General features: G+C 41.3%; 1 protein-coding gene across 1 annotated transcript in view; it reads right to left on the bottom strand.

Moving 5' to 3' along the window:
- Positions 1-5,815: 5,815 nt before the first annotated feature.
- Positions 5,816-21,675, bottom strand: part of RCOR1 (REST corepressor 1) — a 167,609-nt gene continuing 151,749 nt past the window's right edge. The window contains exons 8-10 of the mRNA XM_044437196.1: positions 19,950-20,007; positions 16,567-16,799; positions 5,816-13,593 (exon numbers count right to left, since the gene is read on the bottom strand). Coding sequence (XP_044293131.1) covers positions 13,552-13,593; positions 16,567-16,799; positions 19,950-20,007 — 333 coding nt within the window. The 3' untranslated portion in view covers positions 5,816-13,551. The remainder of the gene's footprint in view (positions 13,594-16,566; positions 16,800-19,949; positions 20,008-21,675) is intronic.

The raw sequence follows: 21,675 nt of genomic DNA, 5'->3' as shown, positions 1-21,675 counted from the left end.
GGCTCATTCCTGTGCAAGTTCCTGCCTCTGTCGATCAGGTAGCGTCCAACTCTGTGTTGCTTGTTATCCAGGTTTTAATGCATTTTCTGTTTTTATTGATCCTTGCTGCAGAATCTGTCTAGCTATGGAGTGGGCTCTAATGCTGCAAATGAATAAATAAAAGATCCCTTCAAATGTAAGAATGTCCTCTGTAAAGTTGAACACATGGCCAACAGTGGGCATTATCTTGTCAATCTTTTGATTTATTCTAATGGAGCAATGTGACTGCCAACTTCTTCTGAACAGACCAATTCACTTTAAAGCTTTATGTATTTTTCCTGGCCTTTGTCATTGCAAAATCATGAATTATCTCCCCAAAGTCAATATCTCGCACAAGTTCACACTCACAGACCAAATAGCTTGCCCCATAGTTTGTGATGAATGCTGAAACTGGCAGAGTGTAAAATAAATCTGTAAAACAAATGCACAGCTCACTGAAAATTAGTTGCAGTTATTTTGTTAAATCTCATTTAATCAATTAAGTGGGAGGGTGAGTGGAAACACAATCATTTCCAAAAGTAGACTTGAATATACTTTTTTGGTGCAACATTCCGTTAAAGAAATTCTCAGAAAGAACTGTAGGATACTTGTGAATCAGGTATTTATTCACATATATGTTAAGTCTCTAAATTCTGCCATTTTAGACCGCTTCATGATTAAGATTTACAAAGAAAGAACATTCAGAAGTGGTTTACCATTGCCTTCTTCTGCACAGCACTAACCAGAGATAGTTGGAGTGACACTGCTGCACTGTGTGAAAGATGCTCCACCAGTGTCACCTTCAGCTACCATTGCTGCCCAGGGGTTGCCCTTCTCTGGCCCCATCACCATTAGAGAGCTTCATTCTCTACTGCTGATGTGACCGCTCCTCTGAAGGTGGGGCATCTCAGTCTGGTGCCTCCGCTTTGACCATTCTGCCTTGGGTGACCTTGCTAGGAGACCAGGCTGGAGAGAGAGCCTGGCCTCCTGGCAGCATTGCTCTCAGCTTCTCTGGCAATCTCAGACCCTCTCACACATTAAGTTGTGCATCCAAGTACAAGAACATTTCACTGGAGACCAAGGCCAAGATTATTTACATTATTGTATTCCTGTTCATGATATGAGTGCGAAAGAGGTACAGTGAAGAAAGCTGATAAGAAAAAATATATTTGTTTGAAACATGTTGCTGGAGACCTTCATGAATAATCTGGACTGACAGAAAGATGAATAAGTGGGCCATAGATCAAACCATGCCAGAACTTGTCCTGTAAGCACAAATGATGAGACTGAAGCTGTTGTACTTTGGGCACATCATGAGAAGGCATGGCAGTAATGCTTGGTAAAGTAGAAGGCAGGAGAGGAAGAACCAATATGGGATGGATCATTTCCTTAAGTGACACCACAGCCTTGAGTCTACAGGCACAGAGCAGGGCTGCCAGGGACACAGCATTCAGGATGGCATTCATTCAGAGTGGCCATAAAGTTGATGACAACTTGATGGCATGTAACAGCACAACAAAAATTGAGCAGTAGCAATGGCTCCCACTGCTCTTGGGATCAATGTCTGATGATCATGGTACTTTGTCCCACATCGAGCACATTACCTCTGTTCTGAAGGAGGCCCTTGGCTAGGAGCTCGTTCAGAATGTTGCTTATTCTGCTCTACAACTGCTTCTGGTTACAAGATCTTAGGAAATAGGTACATTGATACAGGGAAGTTTCTATAAATACCCACAAGCATGACTGAAAATTTGGCATTTCACTTCTTTGGAGCGAGGAGGACTCCCTGGATCTCCCACCCCAATGAAGTACATCCTTTACCCTCCATTCTCATGTTTGACCTTGTCCCGGTGTTCCAGAAACCTTAAGTATGTGAATACTTCCAGTCTGGTGCATGCCGCAGCACCTGCTTGGGGCCAAAGCAGACATCAAAAAAATTAAGGGAATAAATAAAGCAACTAGACTGCCATTTCAGAATAGAAATTTCCGGCATGGGAGGGGTTTAGGATAGACTGACCCCACAGCAGGCATTAAGAGTGAAAGCCACCATTATAGTAAGGACTGGAGGCCCTGTGCTTACTTTAGAGTAAAAATAAAGCTGCTGTCTTTCAAGTGTTTTGCTCTGTTCTTTGGTCTACTCTTCCTTCTCTTGACTCAACCATGGAGAGGTTGCAAAACTGTTTCTGCCCTATAGCCAGGCCTGCAGGCTCCACCACAACAGGCCTCTAAAACATTCACTACTTGTGGCTCACATGGCATTCAGGAGCAGGCAGATCCTGCTCTTTCACTGCAATTCTTCAGAAGTGCTGGGTATCCAAACCTCTGGGCAGCCCAGCCTGGGAAACTGATTCAGCTTCCTTCCCTCACCACCTATAATCCCTTGGTGAATCAGCTGGATAGAATAAAGGAGCCAGGCAGGTGTCCCACCACTGAACCCCCTCCTCCTTACTGCAATGGAAGAAATGCTGTCGGAAATGGAAAAGTATGGACTGTGGTCAGGGCATTGAAAAAACTCGCTCTGCAATTCAGTGGCCATGACATGGGGTCAAGCACCACTGAATAGAAAGGGGCTTAATTCTGCACAAACATGGAGATAATTGCACTGTTACGGCAGAGTCCTGTGGGGATGCCTGCAACCTTCCAAACTCAGAGACTTACGAACATCCTGTGCAGGAGAGAACAGTGAAAGCCAGGCTAGTCTTTACGCTCCCCCCACCCTATGAAGCAGTGAGGCAGCCGCTTTCAGCTAATTGTGGTGCTGGGGCAGGAGGGAGGGAAGCAGCAATGTTCTGGTGGCACCAGTCCCCTCACCCAGAAGACTTTGGGGTAACTGGGGGGCACGGTTCTTTCCACGCTCCTGCAAGGGGGCAGAGGGCATTCCCAGCGCAGAGTGGCAGCTCCAACATTGGAGCTGGGACTCCAAAAGACCATAGGGCTTTCTGGATATTGACATGCCATACAAGCCCATTTCATATGCAGATTTTTCAAAGTATCTCCCCTGCTTCCTTTCCAAAAGGCACAGCTAGGGGATACCCCCCCCCCAATTAAACTTGAGAAAATGCTTATACTAACTCTGATGCCCTGTAATTGACACACAGATGTCAGCAGGCATGCTGAAAATAACTTACTGGAACAATCTGTACACAATCCACAAAGACAGAAGCCTGCAATATGAATTAAACCCTATTTTGTAGTTGAATTATGTGAATCACATTTTAGAAAGTATCAGTGTAAAAAAAGATATAATTTGGGTCTCACTGGCAAGACCCAAGATTATTACAGGGTCATTTCCAGAACTTAACAGGCAACCAAATTTTGCAAAAAGCCAAAGATATCTCCAATTATTTTGAAGAGCTTGAAAACCAGACAGTATTATATTGAACACATCAAGTGTTTCAATGCACAAATAAAATGTTTTATGACATAAATGTGAGACAGTGGAGCTAAAGACCTTTTGATCAGAGTATAAAAAGTCCCCTAAAGAATATTCATTTACCAACTGTGACATCTAAGATGTCATTGTATCTCCAGATGTTAAGAAAAATCACTTTCCAGCAAAAATGCAGGTTTGCAGAGGTTGCATCTTTAGGTCTGAACCTGAAATGACTTTGTTAACATTACACCAACAATATCACATTCCTGAAAAACAGAGTAATCTCTACAGTTGTCCAAAAATGTGCTGACAGTATAATCTGAGGGATATACACTTTTTATGTATTTGGTGGAACTATAAACATGTGAGGATTTATTGTTGGGAGGGTGGGATAGAGACGTCAGAACGGATTATTGGATACAGCATTCCTCTTCAGCCTCAAGTGATTTTTCTTGGTTATCCGAAATGCTCAGCACTTGAAGAGAATCCAAAGCTCATTTGGAATCTTTTGACACTTGCTAGAATACCTATTATTAACAAAAGCACATAGCTGCCTGGAATGGTCGACATATGCTTAGGACATAGTTTGGTGTTTTTTCAGGATATGTTTATATAATTTTCCTTAAATAATGCCACCACCCTGAAATGGTTTGCAAGATAAAAACATGACAAAATACCATAAAACCAATCAATAGAACAGTGATGAAACAATAAACTATCATTAAAATAACTAAGGACAATTCTAGCAGTCAGGAAAAGAAATGTGTCTTGAGTTGTCCTAAAAGCACATCTGATTTCAAGGAGCAGATTGTTCTGCACCATGGATATAACAGAGAAGGTCCTCTTTTGCACCATGCCTGAACAGACACCAGGGGGTCATAGTAAAGTGAACAAAACCAGGGTGGCTTGCATGGAAGAAGGCAGTCCCTCCAAGAATCTGGTCCTGAGCTGACAGCTTGAACATGGTTTGGTAGATAACTGGCCGTCAATGTGGAGCTTGAGGACACTAATGCATTGACCACTGTGCTTAGGCTATCCCATAACAGTTAGTTGCAGGCCTGAGGTGTTACTGCTCAGAAATAAGATGCTGAAGACTTTGGCATCCATCGAAGTTGACACCTGGAGAGTAGTCAGGATGACACCAGCTGCCTGTGTTGGCCTTAGCATGGTGAAATTGTTGACGTTGGAGGAAGGCAAGAACTAATCAAACTTTTTAACTACACTCAGAACATCCATCAGGTGATCAAAAGCTTTATAGTACCCAATTTGCAGAGAAACCACTGTCAGAGCAAACCTTGATATAGACTTGAAGACTGAAGGTGCCACTTACCAATCCATTCCCGGAGTCCATCCATGGTTGTTCTTCTGAGGTACTCCTGACAGCAACACAGATGTAAGCATTGCTCTTTCTCTCTTACTTTACTTTTTGTTTTCATAGCTGAACTCTTGTGCTTAATACCATTAAAGCCCACTCTTCACATTGTACTTTGAAATTCTTTTGCACCATGCTTTATGGTTTAAGACCATCTTTTTGCTTCACTCAAGGGGACTTATTGCCTTATTGACTACTTCTACTGACCTTGGGCAATGCACACACATGCCCAGTGACAGAAAACCAACATTCAGATCTTCACCATTTCATGGCTTGCTTGTGCTGATACACCTACTCCTTTCCACTTAAGCTCTGAGTGGAAATGTGAAGGTGGAGGTTTGTCTCTGTGCTAAGGGACACTCAGAACATCAGTCAAAGTGAGCCTCTGCTTCCCACTCCAGCTCTGAGCTGGAGAAAGACCTGAAGACCACAGGTTTCTGGTTGACCAAGGACCATCAACGTTCATTCACCTCTAGCTATGGAGTTTACAGAACTTCAATATAATTGGATTTCTTTCTTGAAATGAGATCAGACCAATGGGGATGATGGGAGTTTTATACCAAACACTTGGAGGACACCATTCTGGGAAAGGCTTGGCTAGGGCAGGGGCATGCTGTGTTGTTGTTGTGATTCCCTGCTTGGCTTGACTGATTTTGTGCAACTGATATAAGTTGTTGCTGCTAAAAAATAACTAATACACCATTAAATGCCTTCAATTCCCATGTTATTACTCTCAAGGTTAGCAATTTCATACGTAGTAACCAACACTGACATTCCATTATCAGAAACGACACTGTGCTCATGGAAACTCTGTTCTGGAACCACAAGCAAGCGGAGAACCCAAGTGAAGTTATGCTTACACACACGCAGTCGCACGATAGAGAGCACTATTTGAATTTGAGGGATTATGCTGTTGGACAGCTCCTCCGGCAACAACCACGTTTCCTTTGAAAATGTGAGGTTACAAGTCAATTGATGGAAATGCCATGGAGTTGGCAAGCAGACAAGCCCCAGTCCCATCCAGTTTGGAATGAGGAGGCTTTTAACACACGTTGCATTACATAATGGCTTGATTTGTTTTAATTTCATGTCAGCAAACATTGGAAATAATAGAAGAATGAACTGTGTAGAATTTCAGAAATGAATCATGAACTCCCCTCTCCCTGTTATAATTCCTCTTACAGCAAATTGATAATTCAGAGAGAAAAAAGTCCCCAAACTGTTATTTTTCCGTGACTACACAGTTTTATAATTCCATGAACATCCATCACAGTAAGTCTGCTAAATAATATTAGGGAGGAGTGAACAGGCAAAAAAAGAGAGAGAAGACATGAAAAATATTACTTACAACAGCATTATTACTACACACTTTTAAAAAAACACCCAGCCCCAATGCATAATTTCTTATCACTTCAAAGGCTATACAGAATTGTATTATATTTGCAAACTTAACATTATACATCATAAAATTTTGGAGCAGGAATCCTGTAAGCTGTCTAGGAGAATTTAACAAAATTGATAAAATCTACATAATGGAATACTATACACTCCAGTATAAATTTAAATTTGAGGAGAATATGAATGTAAACACTCATGAATATACAACATGCATAGACATATACTGACCTTCTGTCTTCAGAACTGTAGCTTTCGCTGTAGTTGTGCTTTACATCAATCCAACAGGCATGGCTAATATACAGCTGCTCTTTGTTCCAGGGAAGCTTACAACCAAGGAATTCTTGCACAGACCCCATAGAAAACAATGGAGGCGATGCAGTATGCCAGTGCATGGTGGATTGTGCCCAGAGGAAAAAAGCTGCATTGTTTCCAGGGAGCAGAGGAAAGCATGAGGGGTTTGGGACATTGCACAACTAACTAAACAAACCCAAACTAATAAAACTGTGACTTTTTCATTAAAATAGTGAGACTCATTTTAATCCCTCTTGAAATGCTTCAAAAATATAGACTCCCCAAAAAATTCTCTCTCATGACTTTTTTTTTTCTACTTTGCTAAATTGATGGGAGGGTTGTTTTTTTTTATTTAATTATAAAGTCCTTACACTTAGTCATGTAGTAAGCAAGTTAGGCTAACAAAACTTGGCTCATTATTTGGGGTGCAAAAACACCAAAGATGCATTTTACTGGGGAAAGGGGGCATGGAATTGAAATGGTCACAGAGTTAAAGTGGCAATGAGTGTGTTTTAGACAGGTTTCAAAAGGTCCTTAAAATAGGAAGGAAATTGCTTCAGATTTGCTATTTTGTCCTTTTTAAAAACCAAATATCCAAGTTCAAAGAAGCTAGTTTCTTGAGCTTGAGACAACTTGAGATGTTGCTTTTTTTTCAAACTGCAGGTCTCCCGATTCATCATTTAAAGAGCTAGGTGAGAAATTCATTCTGTCCAAATCTTACGCACTTACAAATTGTGCACCTGCTGAAACAATGAGCAAACCGCAACATAGTTGCACACTGAAATTTGCACTTACCCAAATTTAGTGCTACATTTCTCCACAATAATAATAATAAAATAAATAAATATGCACACATTGTGGGAAGCTATGCACAAATCCATACACTATGGAAAAGCATACACAAAAATGTACATAATGGATGGAAACATGTTGTTTTAGGAGAAATCACTAGCAAAAAATGTATACATTAGCAAAACATTAGCGCAAAATTGCAAGAAAAATTTGTGAGGACTTTGAAAAATAAAATCCTACACTGATGTGTGACTGGGCCAAACTGAAGGTTGGAAAAATAAGAAACTGAATAAAATTAACATAGGCAAATTCACTAATCTCTGACGTTGCATGACAACTGTTTAGTTTCAGAAGGATGATTTTCTTGCATTGGTTGGTTATCCTAAAAATATATATATACATAAAACCCCACCCAGCCAGCATTATACACGGACCTTAGCAATTCACACAGCAGTGTTTTCTAAATTGGGGTGGCTAGAATACAGACCAAGCACCCCGTGTGTTACATTCCTGATTCATCTTCTAGCTAAGCTCTTGAGGTTGTAGAGTGGAAGGGTGAAAGGTCAGTATTAGTTTCTCCAGGCTCACAGGTATTTCCATCCCTAAGCTAACTCCTGGATCCCATATTACAGGAGAAGGCAGGATGCTTCCTGACTTCCAGGGAGGCGCACAGAACTGGCTGAGCACCAGGCCAGAAAGATACCACTCAGCAGAAAAGCAGACAGAGCATCACCCTCTTCATACCTGCCATGTGTGGGGAGTTCAAGGTGACAAGGACCCCTTGGTCACACTGAAACTCCTGCCAATGTTTAGCTGAACACGGGGAAACGTCCCTTTTCACACCCCCCACCAAACGAGCGGATAGCCACCACACAGCAGCCATGGGGAGGGCCGGGGATGTGATACCCCCTCCTTCCTCCATATTGAGAATACGCATGGAACACAGGTGTCCAAAGGGACTCCCATGGGTTCAGTTCAGAAAAGGGGACTTCACTAAATGGATGTTTATATTCCTGAAGAGAGGATGTATGTGTATACATGCAACTGCATTACTAGCTGAAGCTGCTACTGGGGATATGATTGTACCATGTTGCCAGAAACTGTTAAGCGCTACACATTATATAAGCCCTCCCTGCCTTGGCTTCAGATTACAGAATTTTACTGTGTTTCAGACCAGTTAAGAATATTCAAGTAACAAGGTATTCTGATGAATAAAGTAGAGGGGGTGGAGGGAATACGATGGAAAAATTACTAGCATGTTACACAACTACATTTAAAAATTAAATAGAATAAATGTAAAATTCTGGTGCATATACAATACATTTGTTAAGATTTCTAAAACTAAATGTTTTGTTTTGTGTTTTTTAAAAAGTACCACTTTTTCATAGCGATACCATAGTTATGCATAATAACTTATACTTAGGAAGAAATAAAATTTCCCATCTTCCACAATATATATATAATTATAACATTCACATTGATAGTTTAAGAAGAACAAGATTTAAGTGAATATTACATATTATGTAGTAATCTTTGTGGACCCCTCTAAATCAGAACGCAAAACCTTGATTGAAATAATGTTTGAACAACAAAATTGAAGTCTTTCCATACAGAAGACCAGTTTTTTAAAAAACTGAAACCTAAATAATTTATTCTATTTCATAATGAAACAGTTGCAGGCATAGCTCAATTAATGGGAAAAAAATCAATGCTATTCTATTGCAATGAAGAGGTGAGAGAATATACATAATTTATCTTCCTCACAGAGGGATTCTGCACCAACTTCCACAGGGGATCAAGCCAAAACCAAGTCTTTTTCTGATCATTTTGCTTCATAGATTTACCAAAGACAGAGACATGCACCCAGAGCCAAAGGGCATCATCAGTGGCCTTAGGGATGAACTGTACCACTTCAGGTTGCAGGCAGAGGAACAAATGTCAGAACTGTCACACACAGGATAATGAAAAACGTGACTCAGTTTTTATCCGTATTCTAGCAACTGTTCACCTACTTAACTTCTGGTTTTGCTGAGATTTGCCTTACTCAGGCCTGAGTGTGTGTGTCATATTTGACAGTGACATTCTGCTAGCTGGCATACCTTCTGCTCACCAGTCAATCTTTGGGGATCCTTTTCAAATCCCTCACCTCTTTGGTTCAGGAGGACCCCCATGAAGCATTTTTCAGGGGCTGTGGGGCTGTTCAGAAAGAGAGTAGGGAAATCCAGTTCTGCAAACTCCCCTGTGCCAGTGCAGCATGGCATGGAATCAAAAGACGGTGTTAGTAATGATATCTCCTAAAGAAAATGAAATACTCATTTATGAAATGGAAATTAATACAAAAGGTGAACAAAGTTAATTGTAAATCTGTTTTAGGAAACCTATACATCGGAATAGAATGATACAGAAATTTTTCTCTCAAGTGTTTGGTATAAATTTTCAATGCAGTACCTCAACCAGACTCACAGAAGTACTGCATTCTTCTCAAAGAAGACACTTCTGGTTTCTAACTCACGTTTAATCTAAGTCAAGCTTCCCCAGCTCGGTATTCTCCAGATGTGTTGGACTACAATTCCCACCACTTCTAATCATTTGGCCATGCCCTCTGGCTAACACACCTTGGTAATTCAAAACAGCTGGGAAGCACCATGCTGAGAAAAGCCAAGAAAATTACTGCATGTGTATCCCTGGCTATAGAAGGTACACAGAACATCACCCCTCATAAATATTTTTACATATATAAACTTAGCATGTCAGGAAGGTTTAGACTGTCCTAATCTCTTCCCTAACATCAGCATTTTATAGGTTCTGGTAATTTAAAGACACAGGGATGTACGTGGTGATCTTAAGGAAGCGTGTGAGGCAGAGGGGCATGAAGAGCAATAAGCCATAGCGAGCCAAGGGCTGGAATCAACTGAATGGCTGATGACGACGATGGGTAATGTAAAAATAATAATTGCAAGTTAACTTTCAAATATACATTTTCTTATATTCAGCCCTCTAACACACACCTGCAGTCTGAAGTAATACAGTCCAGCAATACATATGTCATATAATAAACATACATTTTAAACCTTTACCAGCATGGCTTTGAGGCAGACTCAAGCGATACCCATCTGGCTCTCATATCCTTTGCTAATTTAATATAAAACAGGTACATTTACAAAGAAATATTTCTAATTTTATACAATTGCACAGTGCCTACTATCGCAATTAAGTTTTAAAAACAGATCATTTTATGACCCACCACTCCTAAAATGACTAGGTGGCATCCCAGAATCCATCTTTAAAATATGGTTAAAATATGCCAATTCTTCAACAAAACACATGGAGGAAAGTGTTTTTATATACATTTCCCTGGCAGGACAGATTCCATTTTACATACATAGACTAGGAATTGATTTTAAAAAAGACTTCCCAGAGCGGGGAATATAAATCAGATATCACAGGCACAAAGTGTCACGTAGGAGCTAATTAAGGAGGGGTACAATGATTTTATCATTTGCATTCTAATATCTTTCCATTCTCTCTTCCTTTATTAGACTAGTCAGGCTTTTTATTTAAAGGGCTTGTTTCCCCTGTTGCGTATCAGCCTTCTCCAATGTGGTGCCCTCCAGGTGGCTCATGCTGCATCTCCCATCATTCCCAGCCAGCTAGAAATGATGGGAGATGCTGCCTAAGCCATCTGGTGGACACCACATTGAAGAAGGCGGTTTTAGATTATTATTCGGCATTATCTATTACTTCCTCTCTATTTTTTACACTGGATAGAGTAACAGGTTCCTTCCTATCTGGACTTTTGTTAGCTACTTATGAAGACGGGAACAGCTTTTGTTTAAAAGGTGCCTTCCTCTGGCAAAAAACAGTTTTGAAATCAGTGGCTGGCAAAGCACCTATGAGCTAGCCTTCGCCACCTTAGAATGACTGGCTGGGCTGGACTGTTCCTCCCACCATCCCCAGCTGCTGGCTGGGGTGCTGGGAAATGTAGTTCAACGCAGCTGAGGGGCACCAAGTTGGGAAAAGTTGTTCTAAAGAATCACATCCGAAGGGGCAAGTGCTTGTTCTATTGCTATGTGTAGGAACTGGGAGTGACCTCCACAAATGCCTTCTTGTTAATGGCTATCCTCATCTGGTGGCAGCTATTGGAAAGGATGCTAAAGTGCAGTTCTGCCTTCTCATGCATAGTGGAAATCTCCCAGAATAATTCTTTTTAGAATCATCAGTGCTGTCAAAGTTCATAGCAGTGGTTAGGATGATAATCTAGGAGTACAGTTATGGAATAAACCTCTTGTGCTTCAACTGTGTGTGCACATGTATGTGCTCACATGTGTATAATTATCAAAATGGAAGGGATAGGGCCTTCTAAAAATAGTTTCATTTACGTTACCTTAAAAAAACAGATGCGATTGGGCATCCCTCCCCGTCCCCAAGATATAATTTTGGTGGTGCCTGGTATACCAAACAAAACATGAATTTGTTTGCAAAGTTTAATTAATTTTAACTGGTGGATACGTTAATAGATGTAGATCAATTCTAGTTGGTGGAGACCAACATTAAACTAATGGGGCTGCAAGGAAAGGGCACAGAGCTCCTACCCCAATAGAATTTATATCACTTTTCTACCTAAGGACCATTCATTATTCCAATACATACTGAGATTGTAACTTCATTTAAATTTGAGTTCTATATTAAAAGTCATCTAATGACAAAGTTAATGGGAAGAAAACAAATATAACCACTAGACTTTCCCAATTAAAATATTAACTTAATTTTATAGAGGCACAAGAGATTCACTGACAAAAATACTATCTTCTACGTTTTCAGATGATTGGCCCCTTTGGTTGTTGCCCAGGTGGTGCAGAGGGCCTCCCATGCTGCTAGGATCAGAAGGAGAAGAGCTACCAATGCTACTTCTCATGCCAGCATCATTCCAGATCCTAGGAAGTGCAATACTGGAATGGAAAGTTGCCATGGTGGCCTCTCTGCCCTCACACCTGGGCTTCCGATATTGGAAGGAACCACACTATAGCAAGCTCCAGCAGCTTGCATGATATTACAGGAGGTTTCCCAAACTGGTACCCAAGGCCCAATGGTCACGCTGGCTGGAAATCATGGATGTTGCAGTCTAACACCTATGAAGAGGTACTAGACTGGGGAAGGCTGTGCTAAAATACTATCAAAAAGGATTTCTGGAGATGGGAAGAATGAGAATAAAATGTAGGACAGGAAAATTACTCTGGAGTCTCCCCTGTGCAAATTTAAGGAACAAACCTCCCTGTTTTACATTTGTCATCTGTACTGTAATGCCATGACCAAGCTCCCATCTCTACAAGTAATGTGCAGACTCAAAGAGGTGAAAGGTCTACACTTTAAGAAGAGAGGAATATGCCAGAATTTCCATATAAAAAGCTGTGGTTCTGCCTTAATCCCCAAATGGTCAAAGAAACTCAATTGTATTGGAATTCATCTGGACAATATAATGCAATTATGCTGAATGCTCTCTGTGTGCGCACGCGTCTGTGTTATATCAAAGCAGATTACAGGCGGCACATTCCCTTTTGCACTAAATAAAAAGGCCCATTACAATAATCATAATAATCATAAAAATCACAATTAAAATCAGTGAGCTTCCTAAAAAGGAGTTGAACACAGCCACAAGAGTTGTACACGCTGGGGGGCCAGTAAACTACCGTTGCATCTTTGAAATTATCTCTCCTCTCCATCTCCCCTGACTTCAGAGAAAATGCCAGACAAGCTGAGAGATGAGAGATGCACAGCACTTTTCTTAACAGAGAGCTCACCCATAAAAAGAAAAAGTCATCTTATGAATAATGATTACATCAGGAAAAAAAGCCAAAGTCACACAAGGCCATATAGAAATATATACTAATACCCTATTAGGCAAGTTTTAGAAACGTCCCTGCTGCCTGGAGGTAACTTCTGAGCAAGGGAAAGAGAAGAAAGGTTGGCTGATCGTGGCTTAACACACTGGTGTGTAGATGGTTTGAGGAATAGCTGAATAATAGGAACCATCACTGAAAACCAAGAAGTTGTTCTAGGAATTGTAGAAGTGTCAATGGCGGCCATGTGGAGGAATGAGGAGAAGATTAAGGCAAATATAGCACAGGAGCAGAATTGTTTGCCTTTTGTTTGTGATCTGTTCATTCTCTCTCCCTCCCTCTCTTTTTTGGTAATAGCTGCTTGTCCACAGAGATATGATGCAGATGGCTGTCTGAGGTTTTGCTAATACCTGATATTGTGGCGAACACAGTAGTCAAAACATAAAATTGTTCTTGGCTACCTCAGTTTCTCAAGAAGCAGTGGCGTATCTGACATCCAAAACAGAAGTAGCCTGGGGAAGAAGAGAAAAATGGAGGTGGTAAGGAGGAAAAAAACCACAAAAATATTACACAATCAAGCCTTTTTTCTGTCCCCAAGGAACCAAAGATAGTACAAGACAAAAAAGAAGAATCCACAGACAGCTGACATGAGAGCAAGGAGCCAGCAGTTACTATCTGCTCAAATTCTTCATTCATGCATTTCTCAGCCAACAAACAAACAAAAGCAAACTGTCCTAAGTGGTGTGATGTTCAGTTCAGCAGAAGTGGAAGGAGGAGAAAAGCATGTTCTGTAGAAATGTCAGATCCCCCCTGGGCTTATATTTACACATTTCTATTACTGCTCATTCATATGTTTGAGATAATGTGCAACCATGTTAAAACAATATAAAAACCATGCATATTGAACTCACAGTATAAAACAAAAGTCAAACAAATGACTTAAAAATATAGTAGCACGCAATGTTATTGGAAATGCAGTTATTAAGAAACTCGAAAGAATATTCTGACATGAAATGAAAGTTTTAAGTTGGGCTAAACACTTTCCCCTGAAAAGTAGGAGAAATGCTTTGGCAGGCATCCTGTGGGAGCTTTTTACACAGCTCTGGGGCATCAACATCAAAAAAGAGAGGTGGGAGCTTCCCATAGTAGACTTAATCCCTCAATTTAGGGGACTCTGAGCAGGATTCCGTTCTTAATGGGGCTGGGAGGCTCATCGGGACAGGCAGTCTATACAATGCAGGTTCTAAGACACTGAGACATTTAAAGCTCAAAGCCAGCTCTTGAACGTTGGGCAAAGACTAACTGGTGCCAGTTCATTTCACACTATAGTGGCTGAATATGTTCCTGGTTCCCTATCACTATTAGAACAGAGCAGCCCCATGTTAAGTGCATCACTAAAACCTAAAAAATCATCCTACTGAGAAAATGTTTCTCCCAGAATAGAATACTTCACCCAGAACATTTTCTACTATTTGAACAATAACATGTGCAAACCAATGGATTTTAACTGTTCTATCAATTAAAAGCAAAATGAAACTTCTAAGTCATGCTTAGATGGCTAGTTACCCCAAGAACTCAGGGAACTGGAAAGGAAGATGGATGTCCTGATTCCCATACATCATCCCCATTATGTGTCATAGTTTGTAGAGAAAAATCTAGATAAATTTTGACATGGGGTCACACAGAAAGCTCCTGGTGTCTGGTGGGAAAAGTGTCAAAAGTAGGCCTGGCTCACTTGCTTTCATTCAGGTCTACATCAAGCATTCTTGTGAGAATTTCTTCAGGAGGGGGAACCAAAAAGCAAAGGAGAACTATAAACAGGATGGAAAACTTTTGATGATATTCCACAACCATCAGCACTGCTTTCCTTTTAACCCCCCCCCCCCCCACTGCTACATACCACTTTCTCCTTTGCTTTAAATAGTTTCTGCTACTATGCTACTGCTTTCATGCAGCTGCACTGGTGGTCCCTGTCTCCCCAATAATGCATCTCAAGAAGGCCCATGAGCGTAGAGTCCTTTCTCAGATGCACTCTGGGGAGAAAGATACATGCTGCTCTTGGAAAGGGAAGAAACCAAAGCTGCTTAAAGGGGCGGGGGAGCTTAAAAAGAAGTCTCTGGCTGGGTTACTGTCTCTGACTGCTAAATGCGTACTACATTGCTTGAAAAAGTAATCTGAATGTACCCAGCCCACCCTCAAATATGTCTTAAACTGTAACAAACCTTCAGAACAATAACACTTTGCCAAATACATAGGTTTACCTGGGCAATCAATTTGTCATACCTTGATTCATCTCATTTAAACCTGTCTGGATGAGTCCTGATTCTAAGCCAAGAGCACAATAACCAATCTCTCTGGAACAGTAGTAGTGGCAAAGTCTCTCTGTATTGAGGGTGTATGTCAGGAACTGGGGTCCCTGTACTCTCTTTCAAAGAACAGACTGTTCTTTGGCAGAAGCTGTTTATTTCCAATATACATCCAAGCAAACTACAGTTAGCTGAACCTAGACTAGAAACTACTTCTAAGAACCCTTCTTTTGAGGAACCCTGGACCCCAGCCCTCTGGAGTGTCCTTCGGGAACTGGGCAAGCCTCCTGGCCTGCACACAGCCCCTCCAGCTGGCTAGCCATTCTCTCCCAATGCTGTGTCATGGGGTCAAGGCATGCAGCAGGCTCATCTGGCTCCTGCCCCACACCTGCTCCCAGCACTTGAGACTCCAGCTGTGCCCAGGGCCTGCCTGAACCCCTGAAGACACTGGCCTTGAGATAAGCTGTCCCTTCGCTTCCGTCTTGACCTGTGCAGCCCTCATTTCCCAAGCCTCCTCCCCTCCATCTGAAAAGTCTGTGTCACCCTGCTCCTGAAATGTGCACCAGGAACAACTGCCTCATTCCTTCCCAACAGTATAAGGGGAACATCATTCTCTACCCTGATTAGACACAGTTACTGGACTGTGTGTTCAGACTGCAAAAAGTGGACCCTCAGGGGACCTGGTATTGGATTTTGAAATCTCTGCGGACCGAAAATACTTACTCACATTAGTTCTTTGGGCAAAAAAGCTCAAACCGTGCATTAGAACCCATGAAGCATCACAATTGTATAAAATAGTTATTTAAAAATATAGCAACCAAAACACAAATTGGTTTTCAAATATGAAAAGAATAAGCAAGAGGGAGGCCAATGCTAGAGAGCAGATCGTCATATGCTATGCTTCTTGTGTTCTTTTTTAAATTTTACACAGCAGATCAAACTTTTCTCTCATTTGCCAAGTTTTGAGACCATTCTTTAACTCACTGAATAATTGACAGTATTTGAGCATGTCAAAATTATGGGAAGATAACTGACAATATACGACTGCCCAGCCTCCCAGAAGCATGGTAAGCATAATGCTACCCATAATGGGCATTGGTTCTGCCAAACAAACAATCCAGGGTTGACAAGTAAATGATGGCTGACATCAAGTTAAAAACAAAAACAAAAGCCACCTACCTCCTCCTCTTCTTCAGACACTTTAATGGTATTATTATCTGGTGATTTTACAGGTTTCTGTGCACTGGTTCCATTCGTTTCTTCCTTGCCATGCTCTGCTTCCCATTCCTGTAGAACTTCATCTATGTTAAAACGCCGCCGGTAATTTACAAAAAAGTTTTTCACTTGCACCACTGACTTGTTCCCAATCACATCAGAGATTGCTTGAAAGTCACGACCGTATTTCCTGATTGCTGTAAAAGAAACAAGTGTCCATGTTGCAATGATCATGAAAGGGTAAAAAGTGCATGAAGCTTGCGCTAAGCATTGTTACAGCACTGTATCATCATTGCATTTCAATCCTGCTCCTTCTCTAGAGAGCTCAGAGCTGTACATGCTCATCCCCACTGTGTTCTAACCACACTCTGAGGCACATTAAGTTGAGCAACAGTGGGAGACCCAAGATCATCCAGTGAACTTCAAAGCTGAATGGAAATCTGAACCCAAGTCTTTCCAGTTATAGTCCAACACCCTACTGCAGATTTCCCTCACCACGTGTTGGACTGCAACTCCAGTAATCTAGTCAACAAGGACATTGGCTACATCATTCAACTGTACGCCCTAATTTATAAGAGAGCAGATAATATTATTTAAAGCATTTATATACCATCTGATTAGCATAATCCTCTAAAATGGATTAGTAATGTGGTAACCTCTACACAAAATGGTATGTGTTGATTCTGGAGTAAGAGATCATCTTCCAAGATCGCGAGCCTTCTGTATTCAGAGACGAACAGGAAACTTGATAATTAGGATATACTATTTCCTGTTAAGCTACTAAGATCTAGAAATCTGTAGCAATGTCCCCACTTTATAATTAGGAATGCTATTTATCTATAAAATGTGTTATATTTTGAAGTGATGCAAGAAAATATTTTAATAAAATGAAAAATGATCAAATATTCTCTCTTACTAAATTCTGATAGCATAAACTCGGAGGCTGAACTCATAAATTCATAAGAGGTTGAACAATTTTGGTGTATGCTTTATTTGAAGTTCATGAGGGAGTACAAATCCCAGCCAGCATGTCTGGCTGAGGCATGCTGGAAGTTGTAGGACATTTTTCTGTCTAGACACAAATAGGATTGTGCATGTAAGCAGTTGTAGGTAGTTCACTGGCAGCCAAAAGCTTCCTAAATACGGAGACTATAGTTAAAGAACACTTGGCAAAAGCTGAATCTGCAATGATTGCAGCGTACCAGAATGAAAAATGATGGGATGGTTGAGGAATTAAATCAAGGACTCCTCTGGTCAACAGTACTTAGTCAGCATCACCAGAAATACATTCTAGTCTTTGGTGGGGGATTGACTAGGTAGGGATGGGACAAATGAATCCTATTACAACAGTCAGGCCAGAGTATACAAAACTTAAAAGTCACCCAATGATTTAAGGAATATATCCAAGGCCATGTATATTCTGTAATTTTAAAAACGCTCTGTAACACTATGATTAAAAAGAGAAATAAATACAAAACATAGCCTGAACTCCAATACGCATATTATTTAGAGTAGATCTATTGAAATGAATGGGACTTAAATTAGGGTTGGGCACAATGGAACTGCTCCAGCTGTAGCCTATAAACCTGCACCAAGCCTGAGACTTCCAGGTGCAAGGCAAGTGGGAAGGCCGATACACTGATCAATGAAAAAGTTTTCTGTTGTGGAGCCACACCCACCAAGAGATTCTTTCCTCTTTGACATCCTGCCCCTGTTACTACATTCTGATGGAGAGCATTTAGGTGCTATAGCCCAGGATACAAACAGTTGTTTGCCTGTGGCGCAGAGGGACTTCTCACTTGTGATACCAACATGTCCCTCTATACTCCTCATTAGTCAGACCTCATCTGGAATACTGCATCCAGTTCTGGGCATCAAGATTTATTTACTTAAAATATTTTTATCCTGTCCTTAACAAATATCTCAGGATGGCTTACAACATAATTAAACATAACAATAAATAAACAAAACAAATACAACAAGTGTAATAAAATAAAATGTGACTGAGCATGACCATTAAAAATATTTAAATATTAAAATGCCGGGCAATTGGAAAGAATATAATGTTGGCACTAGGCAGACCTCTCTGGGGAGCGCATTCCACAGTCAGGGCGCCACCGTGGAGAAGGCCCTCCTCAGGGTATTCACTCTCCTAACCTCCTTCAAGGAGGGTTCCCGGAGGAGGGCCTCTGATCTTAAGGGGCAGGAGGGCATATAGGGTAGAAGACCTTCCTTCAGGTATCCTGGTCCGAAACCATTTATGGCTTTATAGGTCAATACCAGCACCTTAAACTGGGCTGGGACTTCAATTGGGGACTAGTGTAGCTGATAGAGGACCAGTGTTATGTGGGAATAACAACTGGATCCCATCATAAGTCTGGCAGTATTTGGACCATTTTCAAGAATTTAAGAAAGATGCAGAAAAATTAGAAAGGGTCCAGAGGAGGGCAACAAAAAGGATTCAGGGTTTGGAAACACTGCCCAATGAGGAGAGACTGGGAGAACTGGGCATGTTCAGTTTGAGAAGACTGGGGGGGGGGCACATGATATCCCTCTATAAGCACCTCAAAGGCTGTCACAAAGAGGAATGTCAAGATCTCTTCTTGCTGATGCCAGAGTGTAGGACATGGAATAATCAATTCAAGTTAAAATGTTAAAATTTAATTCAAGTTAATTTAATTCAAGTTAAAATAAAATTTTAAAATTTATTAAAAATGTTTTAATAAATAAATAAAATAAATAAATAAGTTGAGACAACCCAGATTCAGGCTGGACATCAGGATAAGGTTCCTCACTGTCAGAGCAATACAACAGTAGAACCAGCTGCCTAGAGAGGTGGCGGGGTCTCCTACACTAGAGACATTCAAAAAGAAGTTGGACAGCCCTCTGAGTGGGATGGTGTGACTTGGTGTCCTGCAAGAGCAGAGGGTTGGACCTGATGGCCTTCATGGCCCCTTCCAACTCTATGATTCTATGAAATGATCTCCTCACTGGGCTCCTATCGTGGATGTTTCCACCAATGACTTAAATTGGCATGGGCAGAAACTAGGTCTCCAGCTTTTGAATTCCAGCTCCCAGCATTCCTGACCATTGGCCATACTGACAGGGTTCTGGGAGTTGAAATCCAAACATATGGAGATCTACCTTCTGCCCACCCCATGCATTTCCTTCACTGCTAGTTCTGTCAACTACCCCTGGTTATCTTAAGGAGATTTTTTGCTTCATTGTTTTAATAACTGTTTTCACTGTGTTTACTTTATCTCATAAACCTCTTCAGGATTCTTAGTGATATAGAAATTATCTGAAATAGATAAATACATATATGGAGATTTGCAGTAAGTACTTACCTTGAACTGCAAGAAGCTGCTCATCTGTGGTCCAGCGTGCATTAAATTTCAGAGTAACCTAAGGGCCACAAAATAAACAAATGAATGGAATTGTTTCCTTAGGTAAGTCTCAAACTCAATCTGACAAAGGTATACAAATGAAACAGTGAACAAATTGCTTGTGCCAGAAGAAGCAAAAGTTCATTTGTTAAATAGAGCCAGAATTATTCCTCCCAGCAGGCTTTAAAAATTCTTTCAGTTAAATGGTAGATGGTTCATTATTTAGTTAATGATAACATGTAATTACAACAAGGGGAGAGAAAGAGGAGACAAAAGGAGCAGCATAGGGATCTCATTGTTTAAAAAATTATTTTCCAATTTATATCCTGCCTTTTTCCTACAAAGGGTTCAAGGCAGCTTACATCATTCTCCTCCTCCATCTTATCCCCACAACAACCCTGTGAGGTAGGCTGGGCTGAGAGTCTGTGACTGGCCCAGAGTCACCCAGTTGGCTCCATGGCTGAGTGGGGACTAGAACCCAGATCGCCTGAGTCCCAGTCCCACGCTCTTACCCGCTACACCACACTGGCTTTGCTAGCCAAATCAACATCTAGGAATGCTAGGAAGTCTTCGCCTTTTGATATCTTCCTGACCTTGAACTGTGTCCTTCTCCCCACTCCAGCTCCCAGGCTTAAGGCAGGGGTGACGGCAGTGGCTAGGAATATTCTTCTAGTTGCAGTGAGGCTCAGAGGGCATTGGCAGCCTGGTTCAATGGGACAATCCCCCCCTTCTCCTTCACCTCCAAATTCAGCCAGGCTTTCTCTCCAGAGACAGGCAGCTGTTTGGACATAGGCCCCCAAGCACCTTGGCAGCCCAGGGCCAAAATGACAATCCCTACAACTCTAAACACAGAGTAATGGAGTAAAGAAGCCTACCTCCTCAGCACGGGGTGATGTATTCCTTGTTTAGGAAATGTAGAAAATGGAAATGTGGACATTATGCCCATTTATTTTTACTAAGGAACTTATGACATGGAAAATTGCCCATGGGGAAAATTCAGTGGGAAAGCATTCTATTCCACATCACTGGAGAAGTGATCAATTTGCTCTAATAAAGACTGGAAGTTGAACTAAGGCCTTATGAATCCCTTCATTTGGTGTATCACACCCAAGCTTCCCTTTCCCGCCTGAAGTCTGCAACTCATCAAGGTCCAACCCCTTACAGCATCTTTTTCTCTTCTTTCTGTGACCTCCTGTCTAGTGAGCTGGCATAGTGGAGCAGGAAGTATTCAACTCCTTAAACATACGGGGCTTGGATGATATCAGAACGTGGTTCGGCTCCTCAGCCACTACTACAACAGCCTCGGGTTTGGCTGGCCCATCCTCCTGTGGCTCTGAGCTTGAGGCCAGGATCATGACATTGGGCCCACAGCACTTGGACTCAACATTATACCTGCTCACCTGACTATAATTTCAGGCCTCCATATGTTAGGGAAAGTCTGAATGGGGAGCTGGATATCTTTGTGGAGGTTCTACCATGCATTAAGGAGCCAGGTTCAGAAACCATGTTTTCATTCTAGCTTGTTCAAACAGGTCACCATTTAAACTAGCCAGGGTTCCCCAAGCTTTGGACACCAAACACAACTCTGACTAGTGAGAAGTAGAAGCTAGTGCTTCTGATCTCCTCTTTGCAGTTGGGGAGGAAGGAAGCATACAAGCCAAAGGCTGATTCCAACAGACCGGTCTTC

This window comes from Varanus komodoensis, unplaced genomic scaffold (assembly GCF_004798865.1).
Source record: "Varanus komodoensis strain SLA01 unplaced genomic scaffold, ASM479886v1 scaffold3, whole genome shotgun sequence".
Taxonomy (NCBI): Eukaryota; Metazoa; Chordata; class Lepidosauria; order Squamata; family Varanidae; genus Varanus; species Varanus komodoensis.
The sequence above is the reverse complement of the archived record's forward strand: the minus strand, read 5'-3'. Positions and strand labels throughout refer to the sequence as shown.